We start from the raw sequence: 26,998 nt of genomic DNA, 5'->3' as shown, positions 1-26,998 counted from the left end.
TACAGCCATCCCTGCAATCACCTTGGTGCCCGTTACTATCTTTTGCTGTGTTACTCACAGCAGTGAGGTAATTGCATAGTATTAACACTATCTACACGGACCATCACGGATGGATCTATCACCCAGCACGTTGCACGTTTAATCTCGTGTGCCTACTGAATTGCACGTTTAAAATTTGTGTCCATTACTATTTTTGCTGTGTTACCCACAGCAGTGAGGTAATTATATAGCATTTACACCACCTGCACGGATCACCACGAATGGACTCATTACCCAGCACATTGCACGTTTAATTGAGTGTGCTTACCGAATTGCACGTTTTGATTTGATTGTGTATGGGACATTTTACACAAATCACGATTTAATATTTATTTATTTTTTCTTTGTATATATATATTACACGCTGAACACGTGCATATATCTTATATCTTATTTTTTACGTTAAATATTTATGTGTTTTTTTGTGTGTTTTTTTGCACTTATCAATCACCGGCATGGTTTTTTAACTCATTGACATATATGTATAGGGATGTTCTCTGATTGATCTATGCACGGTTGCACTTTATATAGCTCTATAATTGCACATTTTCAGTTTTGTTGTGGCTATTTGAATGTTTTGTAATTAGCGCATCACATCTTTATTCAATTACCTTTACCAGTGAGAGACAACTCATTTAGTGATTGCTGCTTTTTTTCATTTGCTATTCTCGCCCTCTCCTATCTTTTCCATAGAGCGCGGAAGTCTCTATATATACTCACTATAAGGTGAGAACATTATTGGTGCCACTTTGTTAAGCTGGAATACTTCCCTGCAGAACGATGTTTCATACGAACGAACGAAACCATGGCCTTGAAAGTGGCCATTTTAAAATGCACAACATGAAATCCAAGCACATGGAGCATGTATGCAAGCAAGAATAATGAACACACGACAACTACTTGCTTTTTTTAAGAACACGCTTGATCCTTAGGTACTGCTCGTGCTCCCTCAGTTTCAGGTCTGACCAGCGTTTTCTCAGTTGATCCTTGGATCGGCGTACCCCAAAATTCTTCAGAAGACTCTTCACAACTTTATTCATGATCTTGGTCTTTCTGATATTTGGGTTTGGGTAAGGTCCATACTTCCCATCATAGTCGGTCCTGTTCAATATGTCGACCATCTCCAACATCTCTCCAAAAGACATATTTGAGGCCTTAAATCTTGTCTTCCTGGATCGGGACGTTTCTGGCTCTGGGCTTTCCTCACCCTCCTCCTCGTTAGTGGAACTATTATTGCGCACCTGTGTTCTCTCCACCATGTGCTCTCCCCACTGCGCGGGAAGCGAAGGGGCAGGGAATAGTCTGGAAAGAACGTCAGGGGCGGGCGGAGTTTCACGCATGCGCACTGTATATAAAACACCACACATGTGTATCGTCCGTACGATCTGGGAGGAGAGTGTGAGGCACGGACGCGGCGAACGTCGAAACGAAGGTAACATTTTTAAATTTGTGCTTCTCTAGACTATACTGCTTGTATCTAGGCCGCTGTTGGGACAAGATTAGGAGGGATTTTATTGCATTATTAGTATTTGAGGGTTTGTCTTGTGTTGTGTCTTGCAGAGAAAATGGACCCATTCACCAATCCCAACTTTATGGGGCTCTTCCTCGAGCTATACATGGAGATGCCCTGCCTGTGGCAGTTCCACAACAAATTTTATTATGACAGATCCAAGAAGAACGCAGCACTGGAGAAACTGCTTGCTTTGGTGCAGATCAGGGTCCCCACGGCAGACATGACATATCTGAATCGCAAAATTGTGACCATGAAGCTTACATATTTCAGGGAGAGGAAGAAGCACCTGGAGTCCTTGAGAACAGGAGATCCAGATGCTGTTTACTACCCCTGGACGGTGCACTTTGACAGGCTGCATTTTCTGTTAGACCAGGGGGTACCCAGGCCACCACTCAGGCCACCACTCTCCATGCTTGCTCCAAGGCATCCTTCACCCCCAGCTGAGGCTTCTGATGACCAACCTGGGCCATCCAGGCAGCACCATGTGGTGGGGCCCAGCTTGAGACAGGTATTGCATTGTTGAACATATTTCTTGTGTTACATTTAATGATGTTAACTAGATGTGATGTTCTTATTGATCAGTAAGTTGAGATTTCTCCAAGTGGTTTACATCTCAATAGACAGCAGTGAACAAAAATGATTGGGACTGGAAAGAAAAATGCTGGTGTCAGAATGATAGTCTGTTCTATTTGGTAACAGTCAAAGAGCAAAAGCCAGGAGCACAAAATGTTGTGATTGATGATCAAAAAACTAAAACTATGTCCCCTTTTCATACACAGGAAGACCTCAGTCGGGGGGAGGCTGTGGCAAGTGGCAGCCAGGAGGTCCAACAACGCCCTCCTTCTCCTCCTGCCCCAGCTACAGGAGCCCAGCCACAGCCTGGAAGGATGCCTGGTGGGAAGTCCCAAAGGAAGACCAGAGAGTGATGGCCTGGGATGAGTCTAGTGTGCCGGAAGATGCAGCCTCTTCAAGATCACCATCCTGGGCATCTGAATTTCCTGCTCTCAAGGACTTCAGGAGCAGACTTCTCTCCCTGAGATATCTACTCCTCAGGCCACCAATTTTTTTATATCTCATTTATTCATGTCTGCCCTGGGGGCCAAAGGCTGCACCAAAGTTAAGAAGTTTCTCCAGTGCTGCGTTCCTAGTTTTCTTTTCAAGCAAAAAAAATAAATTTTATTTTTGTTTGATGAAATACTTGTGTAATGTGTTTTCCTTCAAAAAGTAGAGTTTATTTGTGAGCAGGCAGGTACATTTCCAAAATACAAAGTAAAATAAATAACAAGGGGTACCAACACTAAACAACCTCCTGTAGATTAAAAAATAAAATCTAAAAAATACAATAATGTTGTTGTTATAAGTTTACACCCAAAAATAAAAAGTTCAAAAAAGGAGAAATGACCAGTGTCTTTAAAGGAGATTTTTAGGGAATCCCCCCCCCCCAAAAAAAAAAAACATCCAAAAAAAAAAAAAACATTGTGTAGATGTGACTTAAACTAAAATTGTATTGCTGAAATGGTTAAAAAAAGAGTAATGAAATCCGTTCGGGAGAAGTGTGTGTGACTATGAGCATCAAAAGAAGTTCGTTCTTGCAGCATTGTTAAAGATCAAGAGAATGCGCTTGATGACTGATTTTTTAACATTGCAGCGTGACGAATGTGCTATATCGCTTACGAGCAGTAGTTTTACTGAACGAGCACTTCCGTGTCGGAATTTGAATGTGAGCATGCGTGGCACTTGGTCCGATGAAAATGCTGTACACATGATCGGATTAGGTCCGTCTGGCCCAGTTGGTCGGGAAATCTTTCCAACATGTTTGAAATTTGGATCGGACGGAGATTCAGACGGAATCAGTCCGATGCATACCACACACACAGTCGGATTATCTGACGACGCGGTCCGATAAGACTCATTCCGACAGATTCTCCGACCGTGTGTACAAGGGCTTACAAAATGTACCTGTTCCAAATTACAAACAGACTCTACATAAGAACAAACCTGCAGTCCCTGTCTTGTTTGCACTACCTGTACACTGCTGTTCAGATTATATAGGGCCCGGGGCGCAACGCCTTTTCTTTTTTTCATTTGTGTGCTGGGTTCCCCTTAATATCCATACAAGACTCAAAGGGCCTGGTAATGGGCTGATTGGGTACCCATGCAATTTGTCTCACTGATTTTCATCCATATTGTCAGGACCTGACATTACATGAAAGCCTCAAGCAGTTTTAAATGACTTTAGAAATCTAATTTTGTGCAGGGACTGTTCTAAACAGGGGAAACATGCGCCACTTTACAGGCATACTATTGATACCCCCAGATACGATATTTAAAGGAATATTTCACTTTTATTTTTTCACTTTAAGCATCATCAAAATCACTGCTCCCGAAAAACGTTTTTTTTAACTTTTTTTTCTTTGATACATGTTCCCTGGGGCAGCACCCAGGCCCCCAAACCCTTTTTAGGACAATAACTTGCATATTCGCCTTTAAAATTTGCACTTTTGATTTCTCACGTTTGAGTCCCATAGACTTTAATGGTGTTCAAATGTTTGCGCAAACTTTTGGTCCGTTTGGATGCTCTGGATGCGTACCGAACCAGGGGATGTTCGGCTCATCCCTACGCTCCATCCAATCTGACAGGGCTTGAGCTATTTTGCAAAGACGAATGGGCAAAAATGTCACTCTCTAGATGTGCAAAGCTGGTAGAGACATACCCAAAAAGACTTTCAGCTTTAATTGCAGTGAAAGGTGGTTCTACAAAGTGTTAACTCAGACTCAACTCGCTTTTCACATATTTATTTGTTAAAAAAATGTTGAAAACCATTTTTCATTTTCCTTCCACTTCACAATTGTATGCCACTTTGTGTTGGTCAATCACATAAAATTCCATAAAAATACATTTATGTTTTTGGTTGTAACATGGAACTGTACAAAGAAAAATGTACCCCACATTTGGCGAAATGCCCAAAAAAAAAAAAACACACATATGTCTGCCTATATATATATATATAGGCATACACACACATATTTTAGACATACTTTATGCAGGATCTTCTGTTAGCTCTGCCACCAAGAATCTGTGTTCCATGCAGAAAATACGCACATGCCTGTATAAATGATGTTTTTCACTGCCACAAACACAAGGATTATGGCAGAACAGAGCTGCTTACAGCTGGCCAGCTCCTTTAGCCTTATGTCAGCTACATTCTCTTCTGCTACAAGCTTAAAGTCACTTCAGCAACCATGAATTCTAACAGAAGTGTTCCCTAGACTACTCTCACGAATGAATAGCTGTGATCAGTGGCTAAGCAGCCACTGATTGCAGCTGTTCATTAAAAATGGGGTTAGCCCACTGCTGATCCTCCCTGCTGTGTGCAGAAATCTGATCTCCTCCCATTATCTCTGTATGCCTCTGTCTCTTCTGATCCCCACTGATCCCCACTGCTCTCCCCCTCCTGTACTAGCAGAGACAGCAGGTTGCAGAGCGGATTTTATTGCAGTCACACAGTGTGGAGGATGTCTCTTATATTTATAGATCCCTTGACCTAGCTAAGCACTCTGGTGTTTATTTATAACTGAAATAATAAACATGAATTACATTCTTACTATATCTTCTGTTTGTGAATGCTCAGATAACAGCACTTTCATGTTCAATGGTAGGTGTCCTCTGGGTTCTCAAACTCTTTCTCTAACTCAAAACATCAGTGTTTTTTTTATATCCCCCGATATTTCACTAAAGATCAATTATAACAGTGATATTAAAAAAAATAAAGATAAAATAGAAGTATAACATCCCCTATACAATTACACGTGCAAGCACACACAAATGACACATATATAATGTACACATACTGCACATATTGTGATAATGCACAGTATACATGTTGGTGTAGCAAAACACTACGGGCCCATGCACACCAGCAGGCATAGATTTTGATGCGTTTAACACAAGATGGACTAGTATATGTTTATATATGTTTTGTATATGTTTTAACATGTGCTGTAGGGCATTCTTGCAGCACATGCAGTGTTTTTTTTTTCCTCTTTTCTTTAACCTTTTCGCTGCCAAAGCTGTTTTTGGGGTTTTTGCACACATTTTTAGAAAATAATTTTACCCCTAAAGATGATGTAAAACCCTCAAACATTATATATTTTCTGGAAGAAGACACGCTAGAGAATAAAATAGTGGTAGTTCCTATCCAAAGCGATCGCTAACATGTATTGCAATCAACATTTTCATGCAAAGGCACTCCCAACGTCCATATGTGGCGGTGGGGGCTTTTATGTGCTTGAGTGTAGCCTCATTTTTTTGCAAAAAGCAGTTTTTTTTACTTTACTGTTTTTTTTTCATCACATAGGGGACAAGTGGTCCGCAGCAAATGAGATCACCTGTGATGTATTTCAATTATCTTGCAAACCTGGCTTGTTAGTTGGCTCTAAGGACAGGGTTGATAACCACTGGCCTATGTGATGCTTTTTAGGTGACAGGTTCTCTTTATTGAGCTATGCATGTCTCCTTTGGACTTCACTCTGCTGTTTTGAGTGTTTTGGTGGCATATGGATGTATATGAGGAAGCAGTGATGGCCCTTCCCCTTTGAGCCTGCGGTGGAGACCTGTGCTATTAGGACTTTCAAGGTGAGGCTATTCTGATCTAGGTCATTTTTACTAACCTCTTTGATATTTTATATATCCTTCTTATATATCCTTGCATCATGGTGATTTCCATTTTGATGCAATTGTAGTAGGATGCAATATACGAAAGATTTATACTACTCTCTGCTTCTCTGTATACCTTATGGTCCCCTACTCTATCAGCTATACCAGCTATGCGTAAGCACTAGCCTTAGGCCGCGTACACACGGGCGGATTGTCTGCCCAACTAAGTTCGTCAGACAATCCGACAGACAGTCCGTCCAACTTTTGAATGAACGGACTTGACTACACACGATGAACAGACAGTCCGCTGAAAGCTTGCGCAATGACGTGTACAGCACATACGACGGGACTAGAAATACGACGTCCAATACACTGCAATGCAACCTTCGGCGTGTAAATCCTTTCTGAGCATGCGCCATACTTAGTCCGTCCAACTTGCCTACACACGAGCGGACTGTCCGCTGAAACCAAGTTTGGACGGACAAAATTACGGAAATTCCGAAAGACTTAGTCCGCCAGACTGTCCGCTGAAAAAGTCCGCTGAAGCCCACACACGAGCGGATTGTCCGCTGAAACACGTTTCAGCGGACTAAGTTGGACGGACAATCCTCTCGTGTGTACGTGGCCTTAGTGTGAAACACGTCAGTTATTAGCATCTTTCGCTGTGATGTCATTTGCTGTGTCCTAAATATTATTTGAATAAAGCATCGTTTTAGCAATGGAGTGCGGCCGTCCAGAGTTCTATCATTATCCCTACTCTATCAGGGTTTTGAGTTTGGCTCCACTAGTGAGCCCCCTCGATGAGGGATACTTTTTTTTGTAGGGTTTGATCTCTATCTCCCTTCCATTTTATATATGCATTTTTGTCCACTCCTCTATACAATACATTGATTTACCTTCTAGGCCTCTATATTCCTATTTGATGATTGGCAAATTCTAGTTGAGAGTGTGTGAAAGGGACAGCTCCAACTTTGAGGGCCTCAATAAAATGTACAGGAAAAAAGAGGCAAAATTTGCGCTACAGAATAAAAGTGAAACCTAAAAATTATTTTTATATAGATGCTGCAGTTCAAATATATACCAAAGAGTTATATATGTGTGTGAAATAGAAAAAAGAAAAAAACTGCGCAATCCCTAATATCTCATATTAGGATTTGAACATCTCCCCCAAATAAAGTGAAGAATAAACATGTGCAATATTACATGAGAATACCATACACATCAAACCTATTATGTGTCATACTTAACACACCACATATAGTGATAAATCTATAACAATGACACTAAAATGATGTTATTAAATGCATAAACAGTGAGTTTCGATAATAATAATGCTCAGAATAAACACAAAAGAAATAAAAAAACGTGCATAAATGGTTAATGTGTCCTCATTATAATAGTCCTTGTGGGAATACAAAGAAGCAAAATATAAGTGCCGTTGCACTCTACACCAAAAGACTTTCACGTGTCCATAAAAGAAATGCAAAGACTCTGAATCTTGTGTCAACGTAGAATAAAACGAAGTGCACCACCACCAAAAGAATAAAATTGGCTCCTTACCAGATGCCCTAGTAAGGTAGGCTTATTCAAAGATCAGGTCAAACTATGCATCACGGTTGAATCGTCCAAACCCAATTCCGCTTTGAGGCAAAACTCGGATGTATTTCAACGGGAAAGCAAAATGGTTCACCATAGAAAGGAAAAACACTCCATATAGTGTAAAACCATTTATTAAAATAAAGTAAAGGGAAGAATTGCACTTACAGAATTAAAATAAATACAGGCATATCACCGAAAGGAAGAGTCGGCCGATCGCAACACCTAAGGCGTATCCAAGTTCTGCTGTTGTTCTAGTGAGGCAAAAACATAGCGTGTCACACCGCCCTACGCGTTTCGTGATAAATCACGTCATCTTGGGGTACGGGTGACACGCCATAATGCCTCCATTTTATAGTTGAATGTGGTCCAGGCCACCTCCTCCATTTTGGCACCATAAGCCGCACTTCCGGGTGCGCACCGGAAGTGATGCGTGTACGAGTATTTATTAATTCATATCCTAATATTGTTCTCCCCGAGAGGGCTAGAAAGGGACCCAAAATAGATGGAACAAACTGTTCCACCAAGCATCCGAGGCTCAGAAATCGGGCCGTGGGGACAAAAGGAACTACTCGGCCTCATGCTTACAATCGGAACCAAGCCTCGATATCATTCACCAATCAGGTGCGAGGTCAATGGTCGACGCGACGGAAGTGACGCGCATCAGCGTGATCACCCGTCCTTCAAATGCGGAACTCCGTGATCACGCCCCGCCCACCCGCGCAGCTCGAGGTCACACTCAGAGGCTGGTCCCTTACGTCACTCCTATACAGGAAGAACGTACGTTTCTCATGGCCAAGCCTCACTCGCGCTTCCCCCAACAGGAAGTGCATGCGCTTCACTAAGCCAAGCCTCGTTACTACTATGTGAAGAGTGAAAATTAAATATACAGGCTCGTCCCCTGGGTGTGCGGGAAGCTTAACGTCCCACCCCCCGCCCACCCCCACAACGTAAAGGGGACAGAGCCACAAACTCGGATCCCCACACTATGTGTCTCCAGACGCTGGGCAAAACCAAAGGAGGAGGGGACCTGTCCTAACGTCAAACACAATTTGACAATAAAGTACATAAACTCAAGTAAAAACAAATGAGTACAATACCCAAAGCATTAAAAAAAGTTATAAATGTAAATCATACGCCACTAATAGCTTGCTATTAAAATAATCACATGCCAAACTAATTAGTCTCCCATCCTATAATAGATGGGACACCATTAGATACAAAAGTAATTTATTACTATGTGACAGACTAAAGCATAGATAATGCACTGACAGGACCCATTAAATTAACAAGGAAAGTTATATAAACTTGTATAAAGAACCAAGTGTGCCAAGACAAATAGAAATCAAGTAATCATTGGCAAACCTCATACACCTTTTTTCACTCATACGATAGGTTAAGCGTTATTTATAAAGGCATTCACATCAGTATCTGTGTTCATGCCAAAAGGGGCATACGTTTTTAACCTATGTATCCAAGACATTTCTAAGCGTGAGATCTCTCTCACTAGTGCACCCCCCTCCAGTGTGGTTTATATTTGTCTATCCCCATATACAACGTGTTAGAGGGATCTCTGTCGTGTTTCTCATCATAATGTCTCGACAGGGGATGCTTGTCAAAGCCCCGTTTAATATTGGCAATGTGCTCGTTTAATCTGACTTTTAGAGCCCTTTTGGTCCTCCCTACGTATTGGAGTCCGCAAGGGCATTGTATGAGATATACGACTGCTTCCGAAGAGCAGGTGATGAATGGCTCAACCGTATATCTTCTTTGAGTGCTTGTGGAGACAAAATCAGTAATCTTAGAATTTTTGTTCACATTGCAAGAGCAAACTTGACAATTTTTGCATCTGAAAAACCCTTTGAGATTTTGAAAAAAACACCTATTCCTTTCGGGGGGATCTTGCACACTGGGGGCAACCTTACTACCCAACGTAGAGGCCCCTTTAAAAATAACCCTCGGAGTGTCGGGTAGAATGGTTCCTAAGATTGAATCACTGGTCAAAACATGCCAGTGTTTACGGATCAATTGTTTGACCTTCTGGTGCTGCATTGAAAAGGTGGTGACAAAGGGCAATACCATCCCATTCTCGTTCCTAACAGTCCCCCTTTCTGTCAGCAGACTTGACCTATCTCTATTTCGTGCGTTGTGAAACGCCTCGGTTAATAGGTCTGTTGCATACCCCTTCTCTTGTGTCAACGTAGAATAAAACGAAGTGCACCACCACCAAAAGAATAAAATTGGCTCCTTACCAGATGCCCTAGTAAGGTAGGCTTATTCAAAGATCAGGTCAAACTATGCATCACGGTTGAATCGTCCAAACCCAATTCCGCTTTGAGGCAAAACTCGGATGTATTTCAACGGGAAGGCAAAATGGTTCACCATAGAAAGGAAAAACACTCCATATAGTGTAAAACCATTTATTAAAATAAAGTAAAGGGAAGAATTGCACTTACAGAATTAAAATAAATACAGGCATATCACCGAAAGGAAGAGTCGGCCGATCGCAACACCTAAGGCGTATCCAAGTTCTGCTATTGTTCTAGTGAGGCAAAAACATAGCGTGTCACACCGCCCTACGCGTTTCGTGATAAATCACGTCGTCTTGGGGTACGGGTGACACGCCATAATGCCTCCATTTTATAGTTGAATGTGGTCCAGGCCACCTCCTCCATTTTGGCACCAAAATAGATGGAACAAACTGTTCCACCAAGCATCCGAGGCTCAGAAATCGGGCCGTGGGGACAAAAGGAACTACTCGGCCTCATGCTTACAATCGGAACCAAGCCTCGATATCATTCACCAATCAGGTGCGAGGTCAATGGTCGACGCGACGGAAGTGACGCGCATCAGCGTGATCACCCGTCCTTCAAATGCGGAACTCCGTGATCACGCCCCGCCCACCCGCGCAGCTCGAGGTCACGCTCAGAGGCTGGTCCCTTACGTCACTCCTATACAGGAAGAACGTACGTTTCTCATGGCCAAAAAGGGTTTGGATACCTTGTGTAACAATAAGTCCCTTGTTATCAGGCCGGCAGACAAAGGGGGGGGATCGCTGTCCTTGATATTAGCGATTACTTGAAGGAGTTACATCGAATCACTGATGATAGCGAGACCTACACAATCCTTGATAGGGACCCGGTGGTCAAATACAAAAAGGAGCTAATCGGGATAGTAGAGGAGGGTTTTTGTAAAGGGATCCTCACAGAAAAAGAGAAGCTCTTCCTAATACCCATCGCTCCGAGAACGCCAGTAATTTATTACCTCCCCAAACTGCACAAGAGCGTTACTTGCCCCCCTGGACGTCCAATAGTCAGTGGTATTGACTCTGTAACGTCCAGGGTGGGCAAGTATATAGATTACTTTCTCCAACCGCTAGTGCAGAAAATCCCATCATATGTAAAGGACACTAAGCAAATTTTGAACATGTTGGCTAGTATCAAACCAAAACAGGGCCTGTGGCTTGTGACAGCTGATGTTACATCATTATACACCATTATTCCCCATAATTTGGGTTTTGAAGCTGTCAGACTCTATCTGGAGCGAGATTCAGATTTGACTCAGATACAGATAGATTTCATCTTAGAGCTTTTGGTATTTGCCGCAGGGCACAATTACTTTTGGTTCGATAACCAATTTTTCCGTCAGGACAAAGGGGTGGCTATGGGGGCAAAATATGCCCCTAGCCTGGCCAACCTATTCATGGCCAAATGGGAGGAGGACGTGGTCGATTCCCCTAGAAGATCGGAGATAGTGCTTTGGGCACGCTACATCGACGACGTCCTCCTCCTGTGGGATGGCGAGGAACAGGACCTCCGGGGATACATGGAAATGCTGAATAATAACGATAGAGGCATTAGATTCAGTTATGAAGCCAGTAGGGAAGGGGTTAATTTCTTGGACTTGAATATTAGAGTGAGTGGAGATAGTTTCATCACATCCACTTTTTTCAAGTCCACAGACAGAAATTCTTATATTCCCTTGGGGAGTTGTCATCGGGACTCTTGGCTTAAGTCCGTTCCCCTGGGGCAATTCTTGCGCCTAAGGAGAAACTGCTCTGAAATTACTAAGTTTGACGAACAAGCCATGGTTTTATCTCAGCGTTTTCGGGAGAAGGGGTATGCAACAGACCTATTAACCGAGGCGTTTCACAACGCACGAAATAGAGATAGGTCAAGTCTGCTGACAGAAAGGGGGACTGTTAGGAACGAGAATGGGATGGTATTGCCCTTTGTCACCACCTTTTCAATGCAGCACCAGAAGGTCAAACAATTGATCCGTAAACACTGGCATGTTTTGACCAGTGATTCAATCTTAGGAACCATTCTACCCGACACTCCGAGGGTTATTTTTAAAGGGGCCTCTACGTTGGGTAGTAAGGTTGCCCCCAGTGTGCAAGATCCCCCCGAAAGGAATAGGTGTTTTTTTCAAAATCTCAAAGGGTTTTTCAGATGCAAAAATTGTCAAGTTTGCTCTTGCAATGTGAACAAAAATTCTAAGATTACTGATTTTGTCTCCACAAGCACTCAAAGAAGATATACGGTTGAGCCATTCATCACCTGCTCTTCGGAAGCAGTCGTATATCTCATACAATGCCCTTGCGGACTCCAATACGTAGGGAGGACCAAAAGGGCTCTAAAAGTCAGATTAAACGAGCACATTGCCAATATTAAACGGGGCTTTGACAAGCATCCCCTGTCGAGACATTATGATGAGAAACACGACAGAGATCCCTCTAACACGTTGTATATGGGGATAGACAAATATAAACCACACTGGAGGGGGGTGCACTAGTGAGAGAGATCTCACGCTTAGAAATGTCTTGGATACAAAGGTTAAAAACGTATGCCCCTTTTGGCATGAACACAGATACTGATGTGAATGCCTTTATAAATAACGCTTAACTTATCGTATGAGTGAAAAAAGGTGTATGAGGTTTGCCAATGATTACTTGATTTCTATTTGTCTTGGCACACTTGGTTCTTTATACAAGTTTATATAACTTTCCTTGTTAATTTAATGGGTCCTGTCAGTGCATTATCTATGCTTTAGTCTGTCACATAGTAATAAATTACTTTTGTATCTAATGGTGTCCCATCTATTATAGGATGGGAGACTAATTAGTTTGGCATGTGATTATTTTAATAGCAAGCTATTAGTGGCGTATGATTTACATTTATAACTTTTTTTAATGCTTTGGGTATTGTACTCATTTGTTTTTACTTGAGTTTATGTACTTTATTGTCAAATTGTGTTTGACGTTAGGACAGGTCCCCTCCTCCTTTGGTTTTGCCCAGCGTCTGGAGACACATAGTGTGGGGATCCGAGTTTGTGGCTCTGTCCCCTTTACGTTGTGGGGGTGGGCGGGGGGTGGGACGTTAAGCTTCCCGCACACCCAGGGGACGAGCCTGTATATTTAATTTTCACTCTTCACATAGTAGTAACGAGGCTTGGCTTAGTGAAGCGCATGCACTTCCTGTTGGGGGAAGCGCGAGTGAGGCTTGGCCATGAGAAACGTACGTTCTTCCTGTATAGGAGTGACGTAAGGGACCAGCCTCTGAGTGTGACCTCGAGCTGCGCGGGTGGGCGGGGCGTGATCACGGAGTTCCGCATTTGAAGGACGGGTGATCACGCTGATGCGCGTCACTTCCGTCGCGTCGACCATTGACCTCGCACCTGATTGGTGAATGATATCGAGGCTTGGTTCTGATTGTAAGCATGAGGCCGAGTAGTTCCTTTTGTCCCCACGGCCCGATTTCTGAGCCTCGGATGCTTGGTGGAACAGTTTGTTCCATCTATTTTGGGTCCCTTTCTAGCCCTCTCGGGGAGAACAATATTAGGATATGAATTAATAAATACTCGTACACGCATCACTTCCGGTGCGCACCCGGAAGTGCGGCTTATGGTGCCAAAATGGAGGAGGTGGCCTGGACCACATTCAACTATAAAATGGAGGCATTATGGCGTGTCACCCGTACCCCAAGATGACGTGATTTATCACGAAACGCGTAGGGCGGTGTGACACGCTATGTTTTTGCCTCACTAGAACAACAGCAGAACTTGGATACGCCTTAGGTGTTGCGATCGGCCGACTCTTCCTTTCGGTGATATGCCTGTATTTATTTTAATTCTGTAAGTGCAATTCTTCCCTTTACTTTATTTTAATAAATGGTTTTACACTATATGGAGTGTTTTTCCTTTCTATGGTGAACCATTTTGCTTTCCCGTTGAAATACATCCGAGTTTTGCCTCAAAGCGGAATTGGGTTTGGACGATTCAACCGTGATGCATAGTTTGACCTGATCTTTGAATAAGCCTACCTTACTAGGGCATCTGGTAAGGAGCCAATTTTATTCTTTTGGTGGTGGTGCACTTCGTTTTATTCTACGTTGACACAAGATTCAGAGTCTTTGCATTTCTTTTATGGACACGTGAAAGTCTTTTGGTGTAGAGTGCAACGGCACTTATATTTTGCTTCTTTGTATTCCCACAAGGACTATTATAATGAGGACACATTAACCATTTATGCACGTTTTTTTATTTCTTTTGTGTTTATTCTGAGCATTATTATTATCGAAACTCACTGTTTATGCATTTAATAACATCATTTTAGTGTCATTGTTATAGATTTATCACTATATGTGGTGTGTTAAGTATGACACATAATAGGTTTGATGTGTATGGTATTCTCATGTAATATTGCACATGTTTATTCTTCACTTTATTTGGGGGAGATGTTCAAATCCTAATATGAGATATTAGGGATTGCGCAGTTTTTTTCTTTTTTCTATTTCACTCAATAAAATGTAGCCTTATAACCTTATACTCCTTACAGGGATGTTTTGGGCTTTTGCTTCCAGATATCTCTATTCCAGGCATGTCCAAAGTCCGCGGCTCGTGGGCCAATCGCGGCCCGCGGACCGTTTTTGAACGGCCCGCCTGGTTATTTAAACATATACATCTTTTGTGGCCCGGCGATCTCCCAGCGCCGGGGTCACAAAAGATATATAGTCCGGCTGCCTCGGAGGGAGGAGGCAGGATGAGTGCCGTACACACAGGAGGAGAATTTCCTGTTTACACGGCAGCTGTAATAGGAAGTCCCATCTCTGCCATTGGACGACTGTTCTGTCCATCAGAGGAGGCGAGACTTTCTCTTAAAGGGGCTGTTGTGTAAACAGGAAATTCTCCTGTAGGATGTCTTTGGTGCTCGTCCTGTCCTCCATGGCTGCACTGATGGTAATGGTGGCTGCATTCCTGGCAATTGCAATTGTGGGGCTGCATTCCTGGCAATGGTGAGTGAATTCCTGGCAATGGTGGCTGCATTCCTAGCAATGGTGGGTTAATTCCTGGCAATGGTGGCTGCATTCCTGGCAATTGCAATTGTGGGGCTGCATTCCTGGCTGCATTCCTGGCAATAGTGGGTGCTTTCCCGGCAATGGTGGGTGCATTCCCGGCAATGGTGGGTGAATTCCTGGCAATGGTGGGTGAATTCCTGGCAATGGTGGGTGAATTTCTGGCAATAGTGGGTGCATTCCTGGCAATAGTGGGTGCATTCCGGGCAATAGTGGGTGCATTCCCGGCAATGGTGGGTGCATTCCCGGCAATGGTGGGGCTGCATTCCTGGCAATGGTGGGTGCATTTCTGGCAATGGTGGCTGCATTCCTAGCAATAGTGGGTGCATTTCCGGCAATAGTGGGTGCATTCCCGGCAATAGTGAGTACATTCCGGCAATGGTGGGGCTGCATTCCTGGCAATAGTGGGTGCATTACCGGCAATGGTGGGTGCATTCCCGGCAATGGTGGGTGCATTCCCGGCAATAGTGGGTGCATTCCCGGCAATGGTGGGGCTGCATTCCTGGCAATAGTGGGTGCATTTCCGGCAATGGTGGGTGCATTTCCGGCAATGGTGGGTGCATTTCCGGCAATGGTGGGGCTGCATTCCTGGCAATGGTGGGTGAATTTCTAGCAATGGTGGGTGCATTCCTGGCAATGGTGGGGCTGCATTCCTGGCAATGGTGGGGCTGCATTCCTGGCAATGGTGAGTGAATTTCTAGCAATGGTGGGGCTGCATTCCTGGCAATGGTGGGTGCATTCCTGGCAATGGTGGCGCTGCATTCCTGGCAATGGTGGGCGCTGCATTCCTAGCAATGGTGGGCGCTGCATTACTGGCAATGGTGGGCACTGCGCTCCTGGCAATTGTGGGTCTGCAAATGGGCACTGCCCCTCATTTTGCTTCACAGTTCTTTATTTAAAATTTTAATAATTTTTTTTCCTGAAGCTTCCCTCTTAAAGTGAAGGTGCGTGTTATATGCAAATAAATACGGTGTATCCAAATAATACACTTGAGTGCATCTCTTCACCACACACAGCCACAAAGGCAAGATAATTCTTGTTGGGTAGTGTATTAGCGCTCGGACGAACACACTTAGACCGAATTTTAATGGTTCAAAGAATGTCAGGCAAAATGGTCGGCCCTCACGCATGTTCAGTTCATCAAATCTGGCCCTCTTTGAAAAAAGTTTGGACATCCCTGCTCTATTCATTTATACATCTTTTATTTTTCTTATTTGCTAGGCGATACTTTTAAGCTTAAGCTTAACCTTTTAGTGTTGAAAATATTTTTATTGGTGCTTTTCAAGAAAAAACAGTAAAACAGTAAACATCATGAGATAAATGTATGCAACGACTGTCGTCCATAGCTGGTCCCCGTCAGTAAGCTTGGAGAATTGGGAAGAGAACCTATTCTCTGATCCACAAGGTTATACCAATGAGAGATGCTCATGGGTTACTACATGAGGTAATGTGTAATAAATAACATTAAGGAGACAGAAAGAGAGAGAAGAGAGAGAAGAGAGGAAAGAGAAGAACAAAACAAAGAAGGAACAAGGTGGTAGAAGGGTGAGCAGAACAGCAGGGAGGGAGGAGAGTAGAGGGAGGGGGAGAGGGGGTAAGGGTTATGCACAGGGGGGTAGGGTAAAAGGGATCCCAGAGTGTCCCTATGTGTTCGAGATTTTGTTCAACAAAGTGTCAGAGGAGGAGAAGCGGAGCCAGATCGACCATTGGGTTATAAATTTGGTGTATGTGTCATTGTCCAATGCCAGCATCTCCTCCAGTCTCATGGTATCATTCATAATTGATACCCACCGTGACAATGGGGGAGTATTCTTTGTCTTCCAATAAGCGGGTATCAGTTGCCTAGCAGAGGACATAAAGAAACAAAGCAATCTTTGCCTCTGCGATTTTATAGACCCGGGCAGTATGGAGAGTAATGCAATTTTCGGAGAAATAGGAACTGGTCTATCAGCTATAAGATTATAACATTCGAAAACCTGTGTCCAGAAGAGGCGGATCCTCTCACAGTCCCACCAGACATGCATGTACGTTCCGACTGAGGTTTCACAGCGCCAGCAAGTGGCTGGTGCAGACGGGTTTTTTTGCAAAGTTGCAGGGTCTCTGTACCATCTGGACAAGAGCTTGTGGTTCTTTTCTTGAGAGTAGCAGGAGATGGTTGACTTATGCGTGAAATTAAAAGAGGTTTGCCATTCCGGCACAGAGATGTCTTCACCCAGGTCCGCAGACCACATCCTAGTGTAGTGCAGCAGTTGAACTTGTGCTAAAGTCTGCAGTAGGTTATATAAGGAGGAAAGGAGGTGTTTGGGAGTTTCTGGAAGCGAACATAGTTCCTCAAAGCTGGTATGCTTGCTATGTATTTGAGAGGAGGAGTGTAGGTGTTTGGTAAATGTGGACATATGTAAGGCTGTGAGCCAGTCTCCAGTGCCTGCCGGAGGGACCGGAGTCCCCTGCGAGGAGTGTACAAATGTGTAAGCTTGTGGCCACTCCGTGTGTTTAAAAGACCCTAGGGAGGCTGCCCCTATACCTTGGGGAAGAGCGGGAAGGTCAAAAAGGGATGACAGGGGGCCTGGGTCAGAGGAGAGGATGATGTTAAGTCCTTTCCTATACCATAGCTTCAAGGAGGCCAAAGTCAGTGGGGATAAGGATGTCAAGCGAGTGAACTCTTGTTTGTAACCCCATAAAAGAGCCCGGAGGTCTACAGGAGAGAGGTCTTGTTCAACGGTCACCGAATCCTTGCAGAGAGGGCGGGGGAACCATTCTAGGATGTGAGCCATATGAGCAGCTGTATGGTAGGTCTCAAAATCAGGGAGACTTGTTCCTCCCATTGTCTTCGGAAGCGTAAGCAATTTAAATTTAACTCTGGGAAGTCCCTGGTTCCACATGAATCTGGTGGCTAGTGAGCGCAGGGAGGTAAAAAGTGATTTGGGGAGGTGGATGGCAACCGTTTGGAATAAATATAGGAATTTGGGTAAGGTGCCCATCTTTAGGGTATTGATCCTTCCGAACCATGGTAATGAAGACCCACCCCACTCCTCAAGGTCTTTCCGTATTCGGGAGAGTAGAGGAATATAGTTTAGGGAGAACAAGTTAGCTAGATTTGAGGGTGTAATGATCCCTAAGTAAGAGATCCCCTTGGTCTGCCATCTAAATGAGAAATTGGATTTTAGAAGGGACAGGGTGGAGGGGGTGAGGGATATGTTAAGGGCTTCCGTCTTAGTTATATTAATCTTAAAGTTACTATGGGTGCCAAAACGTTGGAAGCAGGGATGGCAGTGAGATGTGTGGATTCTGGATATACACTAGGAGGTTGTCGGCATACAGGGAAAGTTTGTGGTGTGCAGATGGAGTTTGAATACTGAGAATGGAGGGGTTTTGACGTATGGCGCAGGCCAGATAGTCAATTATGATGACAAAGAGGAGGGGGGCAGGGGGGCAGCCCTGCCTGGTGCTATTTGCAAAGTCAAAGGGAGCCGATGTGGTACCGCTGACTAGGACTGTAACTGAGGGTCGGGAATATAGGGACATAATTTTAGAGATGAAGGGAACTCCTAGGCCAAGCTGTTCTAGGGACAGCTGTAGAAACCTCCAGCTGACCCTATCGAAGGCCTTTTCAGCGTCGAAAGATAAAAGGCAAGTTTTCAGGCCTTTACGTTGGATCAGGGATATAAGGTGTATCGTTTTGGTGGTGTTGTCCCTAGCCTCTCTACCAGGGACAAACCGCACTTGATCATTATGGATAATTTTAGGTAGTAGAGGGGACAAACGGGTAGCTAGCACTTTTGCGAATAACTTAATATCTATGTTAAGTAAGCTTAACCTTTTAATACTTTCTCACAAAGTAGTGTTCACCAATGTTATATGGGTTTATTTACTATATGGGGGCATATTTTGTGTACTCCCAGACATCTATATTTGAACTCTTGTGCCCGATTCTTCTACCCCCCCCCCCCTTTCCCGCACTGAGCTTCAATTGATCCACACCATTTCACTCTTGATAGGTAAGACACTATATATAGGTATACTTTATTAAAGGTCATACACTAAGAAATACTTCATAGAACAATGCCTACTGTATTTATAGAATTGCCAGTTCCTTGGATCACCCTAGACCCCCCTCCCCCCGACCCGGGTGAGAGTTGAATGTCTTCAATATTTGGAATTTGATCCTTTGGAAGGAAGGATTTGGTTCTTTGTCTTGTGTGGTGTCACCCATTACTTTTCAAGACCAATCAGGCAAGCATATATGTGGGTTTTTTGTTTGTTTTTTGTGTGTGTGCATATTTTTCCAAGATGTGTGTATATATATATATATATATATATATATATATATATATATATAATTGCTTAATACTTATGTGTATACATAGCGTCAATACTGTTGATACTTATCCATATATTTTTTCTTTGTATAATTTTTAATTCTATATCAGCACCTACTCCTTATGTCCTGAGAAAGTTATTAAATGCAAAACACGTTGACAAGCAAGCATGGAGGAGTTCATGGACCTAACCCTTTGATACATACAGATACCATTTTCTAAATGATTATGGGCTTTTCACCAACTCATTGAAGGGATCCATGCCTCCATGTCTGTTCATTTGGGTATCTGTTGACCTTGTCTAGCAAAGGGTGTTATTGTTTGTCATATTTATATAAATTTTTTATATTTTTGTAATAAAGAAACTTTTTTTTATATTTACTGTCTCATGTTATGCCCACAAAGTCTGCCTTTTTTTGAGAGAGTTTCAATTACTTTCTCTATATCTATTTGATGTTGGCATGATGGGGGTCCTCTCTTCTTACATTTATTCAACACTATGGGGCATACTTATACAAAAAAATAATAATTCTGTGTGAATGTCAGAAACATCAATTTGCCACATATGGGAGGTATCATCACAAACGTCAGTGAGAGCAATAATTCTAGACCCATAGTTCATGGTTAACAGTAAACTGATAAAATGTAAAGGCATTTTAATCCTCGCCTATGGAGAATTTTGGTTAGCATAGATTTCTGCAATTCCACAGGTCTGCACAATTTTATAACTTAACATGTTTGAAATCTATTTACCCTACGCAATCCAATCTTTTATATTTTACAAAAATTGGATATTATAGTGTGTTTGTTTGCACTAAAAGTAATTTTAGTGTATGGTTTTCTGAATATACAGTAAGTGTTAACTGATAAATAATTGTGCAAATATTGTGCAACCTAACATTTTTTTAACTACTACCATTTTATTCTCCAGGGCCTCTACATTGTTTTCTAGAAATTACTGTAAAGTCTCCAAAAAGTATATATTTTCTTATATGTGTGATAGGCAAGTGGTTAATCACTTAAAGTCCCTAAAGTGGACCTTCCGCTCATTGGAATCCTCCCCCCCTCCGGCACCACAATTGGCACCTTTCAGGGGGGAGGGGGGTGCAGGTACCTGTACAGTACAGGTATCTGCACCCACTTCCGGCGTAGATTCTGCAGAAGGTACGCCCCTTTCCGCAGAATCTACGCCCCTTTCCGAAGGTCCCCCGCTGCCTGCTGGGAAACACATGGATCCCAGAGACAGCGGGGACCATCCTTATTGCGCAGCGCGACTCACGCATGCGCAGTAGGGAACCGGGAAATGAAGCCGAAAGGCTCCACTTCCTGATTCCCATACCCAAGATGGCGTCGGCAGCACCCGAGAGACGATCGAGAGATCGGCTTCGGGTGCCGACATCGCGGGCGCGCTGGGCGGGTAAGTGTCACTATTTTAAAAGTCAGCAGCTGCAGTATTTGTAGCTGCTGGCTTTAAAAAAAAAAAAAAAAAACGGCGGACTCCCGGCGGACTCCCGGCGGACTCCCGCTTTAATAGAAATTTGTAAGTTTTGTTTGTGTGGCCTACAAACGATTTTACTGTATCTGTATATCATTTTGATAAATGTTTGAGCAACTATCGTGGAATTACAAAATTAGTATAACCTTTTTTTCATTTCTACTGATTCTGTGCTTTCAGAAAATGTATGTATGTATGGTTTGGGACATTTTTTTTATGAAGTTTGAAAGCTACTGTATAACTGAAAAAAGAAGGGAAATCAGGCTGGCCACTTAAAGGGGTTGTAAAGTATTTTTTAAAAAAAATAACAAACATGTTATACTTACCTCTGCCGTGCAGCTCGTTTTGCACAGAGTGGCCCCAAACCTGGTCTTCTGGGGTCCCTCGGCGGTTGTCTCTGCTTCCTCCCGCAAGTACTTCTTGCGAGCTTCCTCGCATTGTGAGAAGCACTTGAGGGCACGCTCCCGTGATACAACCGGAAGCTATAGCCGCTTGCTGTATCACTCTGCCCCACCCCTCGGTGCCCTGCGTCATTGGATGTGATTGACAATGTGATTGACAATCCATCCACTCCAGCCAATCAGTGGCCAGGCTGAGCAGCGAAGAGGACATTGGGGGTGAGAGCGGGACTTTCGAGGGGTCAGGTAAGTAAAACGGGGGGACTGGGGGCATCGGCACTGTGAATACATTAAGGTGAAAAAATATTTGCCTTTGCAACCCCCTTTAAGGTGAAAAATAGGATGCAAAGCCTTGGAAGCAAAAGAGTTAGGAGGGATGGTGATCATGAAAACAGCAAATAGTTTTCAAGTGTAATATCTGTATGAGGGTTTTCAGATGGAAAAGTCAGCTTGGTGGGTAAAACAATTTAATTTCAAGCAGCTGCATCTTATGTAAAGCAATTGGTTTCTTGTTATGTCTTTTCTAATATTGGAATGGTTCCAGAAGCATTCATTTTATCTGCTTTTACGACTAAACTAATCTTCTTACTAAGCACTTAATGGCCTTATTATTACATTATCTTTTTTTTTTCTTTTTGCAGATTTATGTTAAATGTGACTTGGGATGGCAAGGATTTTTCCTTTACAGAAGAGGGTTATCAGTCAAATCCAAAATTGGTTGCTACGTTGCTTAACGTGGAAAGAGAGTGGGAAAAGGTATGTTTAATTAAGCATGTCAGTCTAAATGATTTGATATTAGACTCATATTTCTGAAAGTGTAATATCCTCTCACCTACAGTTGTAAGTTTATTTTTAGTATGAGTGTCCAAAAGGATGTTCTGAAAATAATCAAGTCAAATAATATAAACGGTGAGCACCAATGTTGGTGAAATGGACCCTCGTTAAAAGCAAATCTTAGGATTTTGCACAGGATTTTGCACATATAGTTGACATTGTATACATTGTGTGCAATATAGTAAAAAGCTTAACCCTATTAATTAATGAGTCTACTATTTCTATTTGAATTTTTGAAGCAATCATGTGACACTAAATAGGTTGCCAGGAATTCAAATATACATGTTATTCTAGAGGATGAGGTGCTGTATGAGACTCTGTTTTTTCCAGTTAAAATGCTACTGCAAGATCTTTTTTTCTTTCATTATATTTTTATTGAAGATGTAAGAAAAAGGTTACAAACATTACTCCAACAGGCGTGAAAGGTTGACAGAACAAAAAATATATAAGTTATATATTGACATCAAATTTGATGTAATAGTACTATTTGCAGCATACATTTATATGAATAAGGCCCTTATTGAATGTAATATTGAAAATTATTGTTTAAATACAGTGACGAGGAAGACTAAAGAAAATAAATACAACAGAACAGAACCGAGCATTAAGCCAATATGGTCTTGAAGTTCTTTAACCACTTCCATACCGGGCCTATTCTGGCATTCCTCTCCTACATGCTAGAAAATTACTCAGAACGCCCAAACATTTTTTTTTTTTTTTTAGCAGACACCCTAGGGAATAAAATGGCGGTTGCTGCAATAAATCCCCACATCTCTTCTCCAGGCTGGAAAGCATGAGATCGAGGAAAAAAATACACAATCTCATGCTTACCAGCCATGATCGCGGCTTTGTTTACATCCATGGCCCGGATGTGATGTCATAATGTCACGCCCGGGCCTCCGATGGTCATGACTGGTGACCATGTGGTCACCGGAAATCTCTATGGTCGTCATCCGGCGGTGGCCAATTCTTTATCCAGATGGTGGCGGGAGAGGGGATGTCACCTCCTGTCGCCTGTAAGAACAATCAAGAGGCAGAACTGCCAATATGATAACTCTTATGGTGCACAGAATCGTCGGCTAAAAACAAGGATATCTGAATGATGCCTGTAGCTGCAGGCATCATTCAGATATTCCCACCGAAAATGTCCAGGACGTCATATGACATCCTTGGGCGGGAAGTGGTTAATAAGTGAAAAGAAAAAGATACTGCGCTCCTAACAACAAAAAATAAAAAATGAAAGCTACACAAGCAGCGGCTACTAAAGTGTGATACATACCAAAAATGCAAAGAAAAAAGAAAAATGTAGCTGTGCTAACAATGATTATCCCCCTTAGGCGGAAACCTCAATTAATGTGTGAATTTCGCTAATGATTAAACATTAGTAAAGGTGGAAAAATAAATGATTAAATTAATAAATTAATAAAAAATGTATTACAATACATTGGAATTGATCAATAAATTAATATAAACAACAATAATGCATATAAATGTACATAATAATAAATATAAATAGATTATGTGTACATATAAAAGTAAAAATAAAAATAATTTGTGATGAAAATGACCCAGAACCCAAAGTGAATGAATTCAAATTATAGTCCAACCAATATTTAAAGCAAAACGTGCAATCTTCCATCATCGAAAAGTGCAAAACACCACTAAGAATGCACGCTTACCAGAAGGCAAGCGTTAATAGCTCACACAAAATACACAGCAGGGTCTCCAAGGTGGGTCTCAAATTGCCATTCAAGATCAGACTGGAGTTGCACCCGGAAAGGCTTTCACATGTGAAGCAATGATCTCTCAAAAAATATAAGCAGAGGGACTTCCCATAGTGTAAATCTGGTATACAGCTTTATTAAAAATAAAAGTGGATATACTCACAAACAAACAGTAAAAAGCAGCGTATATGCTGGCCGGCAAGCGAGTGCCCGTTCGCTCAGGTCCTACGTGACTGCGTTAGCATGTCCTTGGGATGCGGTTAATGTTCATTTAACCATGTTTTGATCAATCAAGCCATGGTTTTTTCCAAGATAAACTAGTGGCTTGGTATTTTCCAGAATATGATGCAAAGAGCCGCTCATAAGTGGCACGTGTGTGAGTAATTTGGATTATTTTATTTATAGATGGGGTTTGGGTGTCTCCTCTGTGCTGGACCAGTAATGCTGTGCCAGTAATATGTGAATTACCGGAATCTTTTGTTTTATGTAGTGTAAATTCACGGTCTAGGTAAAATAGTGCTGTTCCTGCTGACATCTGAATTGCAAACCCGAAGATTAATCAGCCAGAAAACAGATACCCAAAGGTAGGATACCGCAAATTTTGAGATTCTGTATGGGGTCAGATACCAGCGCAGCAGGACATTTTGGGTAATTTTCCATAGATGGATGTTTTTGTGGCTGTGTAGTGCTTTTTGCCATTTTTCAGGGGGATAAATCTTCACCAAGTCGATTGCCCATGCTTTTATGGGTGCAGACTTGATACATATATTTGTGTTGTTAAGTGTATTGTGAAATAGGGAAGTATTCATACTCGTTGAAATTTTCCACATTTTGTCATGTTACAACCAAAAACGTAAATGTACTTTATTGGGATTTTATGTGCTATAGCTGTAGCGCTGGCTCCTGACGAGCATGCTTTGTTTTGAAAAATTTATATTCCTAAAACCACAGTTGGGTTTTGGGGCTAATTTTGCTAAATTATGGTTTCAGTACCAGTCTATCTGGATTGCACTGAGCTCTCCTTGGCTGCAGGTGTTGCTGTCACCGCCAGAAAGTGGTAGAACGCAGTCTAGTTGAGTGTATTGAGTGCCATTCTTCTCTCGAAGCCAGCCCAGTGGGAGTGTTTTCCTGTTGTGCATTCTGAGATGTGGTATTTAAGTTACTGCGATCACATGCTTAGGCGTTCCGGTCCAGAATATATTTTCTGTCTGTTTGGTCCTGGTCCTTCTGACCAGCCCCCATGGCCCTCCTGGCATGGGGTGCGGATTCATGCAATTCCGGGCTGGATAGCCTGAGGCGAAACAACTGCAGGGACAGGCCTGAATGGATTGGAGGCCCTAATGATCCAGGTTGGTCCAGTCTTCTCATCTGAGGAGAGGCCCAGCAGCTGGAGAAGCATCCAAGGGAGGACTCTTCGGGAGAAGGCCATGCGCAAGGCTGGCTTCTCTGAAGGAGCCTGGAGGCTCAGTTGAAGGACACTTTGTGGATCTATATTTCTACAGTATTGCCGGACCGGCTGAGAGATACTGGTACCATATGATAGTTCTCTAAATTTGTCTATGTCCCTCAGTTACATCCAAGTCTGTAGTAGAGACTTTGTTTCTCAAGTGTTCTACATCCAAGTCTGTGGCAGAGACTTTACTTTACTTAACACCCTACACCCTGCTAGGCCTAGTGAGAGGAGGTCTATCCGGAGGTTGTGAGAATCCAGAAGTGAAACGTTCATTCTCTGGATTTCCTCTATAACATTCTATTTTTGCAGTTCCAAAAGTACCTGAATTTCTTCCTTACCCTCTACCCTTCATTAAGAGACTTGCTATCTTCTAAATAAATAACCCAAAAGAAGATTCAGTGTCAGTTTCTGCATTTGTTTGGGCCATCTACCACAGGAACCCCTAGATGGAGGCGAGGTCAAGAAGGTAACGGTAAGCCCAATAAAATCAATGGCTCCTTTGGGGGTCAGTTCTACATAGCCAACACAAAGTGTCACATAATTGTGAAGTGCAATGAAAATGATAGATGGTTTTCAAATTTTTTTTACAAATAAATATGTATAAAATGTGGTGTGCATTTGTATTCACCCCATACTTTGTAAAACCACCTTTCGCTGCAATTACAGCTGCAAGTCTTTTTGGGGATGTCTCTACCAGCTTTGCACATCTAGAGAGTCACATTTTTGTCCATTCTTATTTGCTAAATAGCTTAAGCCCTGTTAGATTGGATGGAGAGCATCTGTGAACAACAATTTTTAAGTCTTGCCAATTCTCAATTGCATTTGAGTCTGGACTTTGGGCCATTCTACAACATAAATATGCTTTGATCTAAACCATTCTATTGTAGCTCTGGCTGTATGTTTAGGGTCATTGTCCTGCTGGAAGATGAACTTTCGCCCCAGCCTCAAGTCTTTTGCAGACAAGAAGTACAATTTTGGTCTCATCTGACCAGAGCACCTTCTTCCACATGTTTGCTGTATCCCCCACATGGCTTCTTGCAAACTCCAAATGGGACTTCTTATGGCTTTCTTTCAATAATGGCTTTCTTCTTGCCACTTTTCCATAAAGGCCAGATTTGTGGAGTGCACGACTAATAGTTGTCCTGTTGACAGACTCTCCCACTTGAGCTGTGGATCTCTGTAGCTCCTCTAGAGTTACCATGGGACTCTTGGCTGCTAATCTTATTAATGCTCTCCTTGCCCAGGCTGTCAGTTTACATGGACGGCCATGTCCTGTTTGCAGTTGTGCCATACTCTTTCCATTTTTTGGATGATGGATTGAACAGTGAGACGTTCAAAGCATGGGATATTTTTCTTATAACCTAACCCTGCTTTAAACATCTCCACAACTTTATCCCTGACCTGTCTGGTGTGCAGTGTTAATTTTAGTCTTAGGACTAAAATGGCATTTTAGTTTTAGTCCCATTTTAGTCTTCTGCAATTGTTTTAGTTTTAGTCATATTTAATTGACTAAATCTCCAGTACATCTTAGTCGACTAAAATCTCCAGTACATTTCAGTAATTTCAATTTAGTTGTAGTCATAGTCTTTTGACTAAAATGGCTTTTAGTTTTAGTCGT

General features: G+C 42.5%; 1 protein-coding gene across 1 annotated transcript in view; it reads left to right on the top strand.

Annotated features, from left to right (window-relative positions):
• The window catches only part of LOC143925714 (glutamate receptor ionotropic, NMDA 2A-like), a 220,369-nt gene extending 198,156 nt beyond the window's left edge, over positions 1–22,213 (top strand). Inside the window, exons 3-4 of the mRNA XM_077450172.1 lie at positions 22,011–22,125; positions 22,208–22,213. Of these exons, the coding sequence (XP_077306298.1) occupies positions 22,011–22,125; positions 22,208–22,213 (121 nt within the window). The remainder of the gene's footprint in view (positions 1–22,010; positions 22,126–22,207) is intronic.
• Positions 22,214–26,998: the final 4,785 nt, after the last annotated feature.

This window comes from Lithobates pipiens, unplaced genomic scaffold, assembly GCF_037356315.1.
Source record: "Lithobates pipiens isolate NorthernLeopardFrog02 unplaced genomic scaffold, aLitPip1_a1.2 Scaffold_22, whole genome shotgun sequence".
In the NCBI taxonomy this organism is placed as follows: domain Eukaryota; kingdom Metazoa; phylum Chordata; class Amphibia; order Anura; family Ranidae; genus Lithobates; species Lithobates pipiens.
Note: the sequence above shows the minus strand (reverse complement) of the source record. Positions and strands in the feature narration are given on the sequence as shown.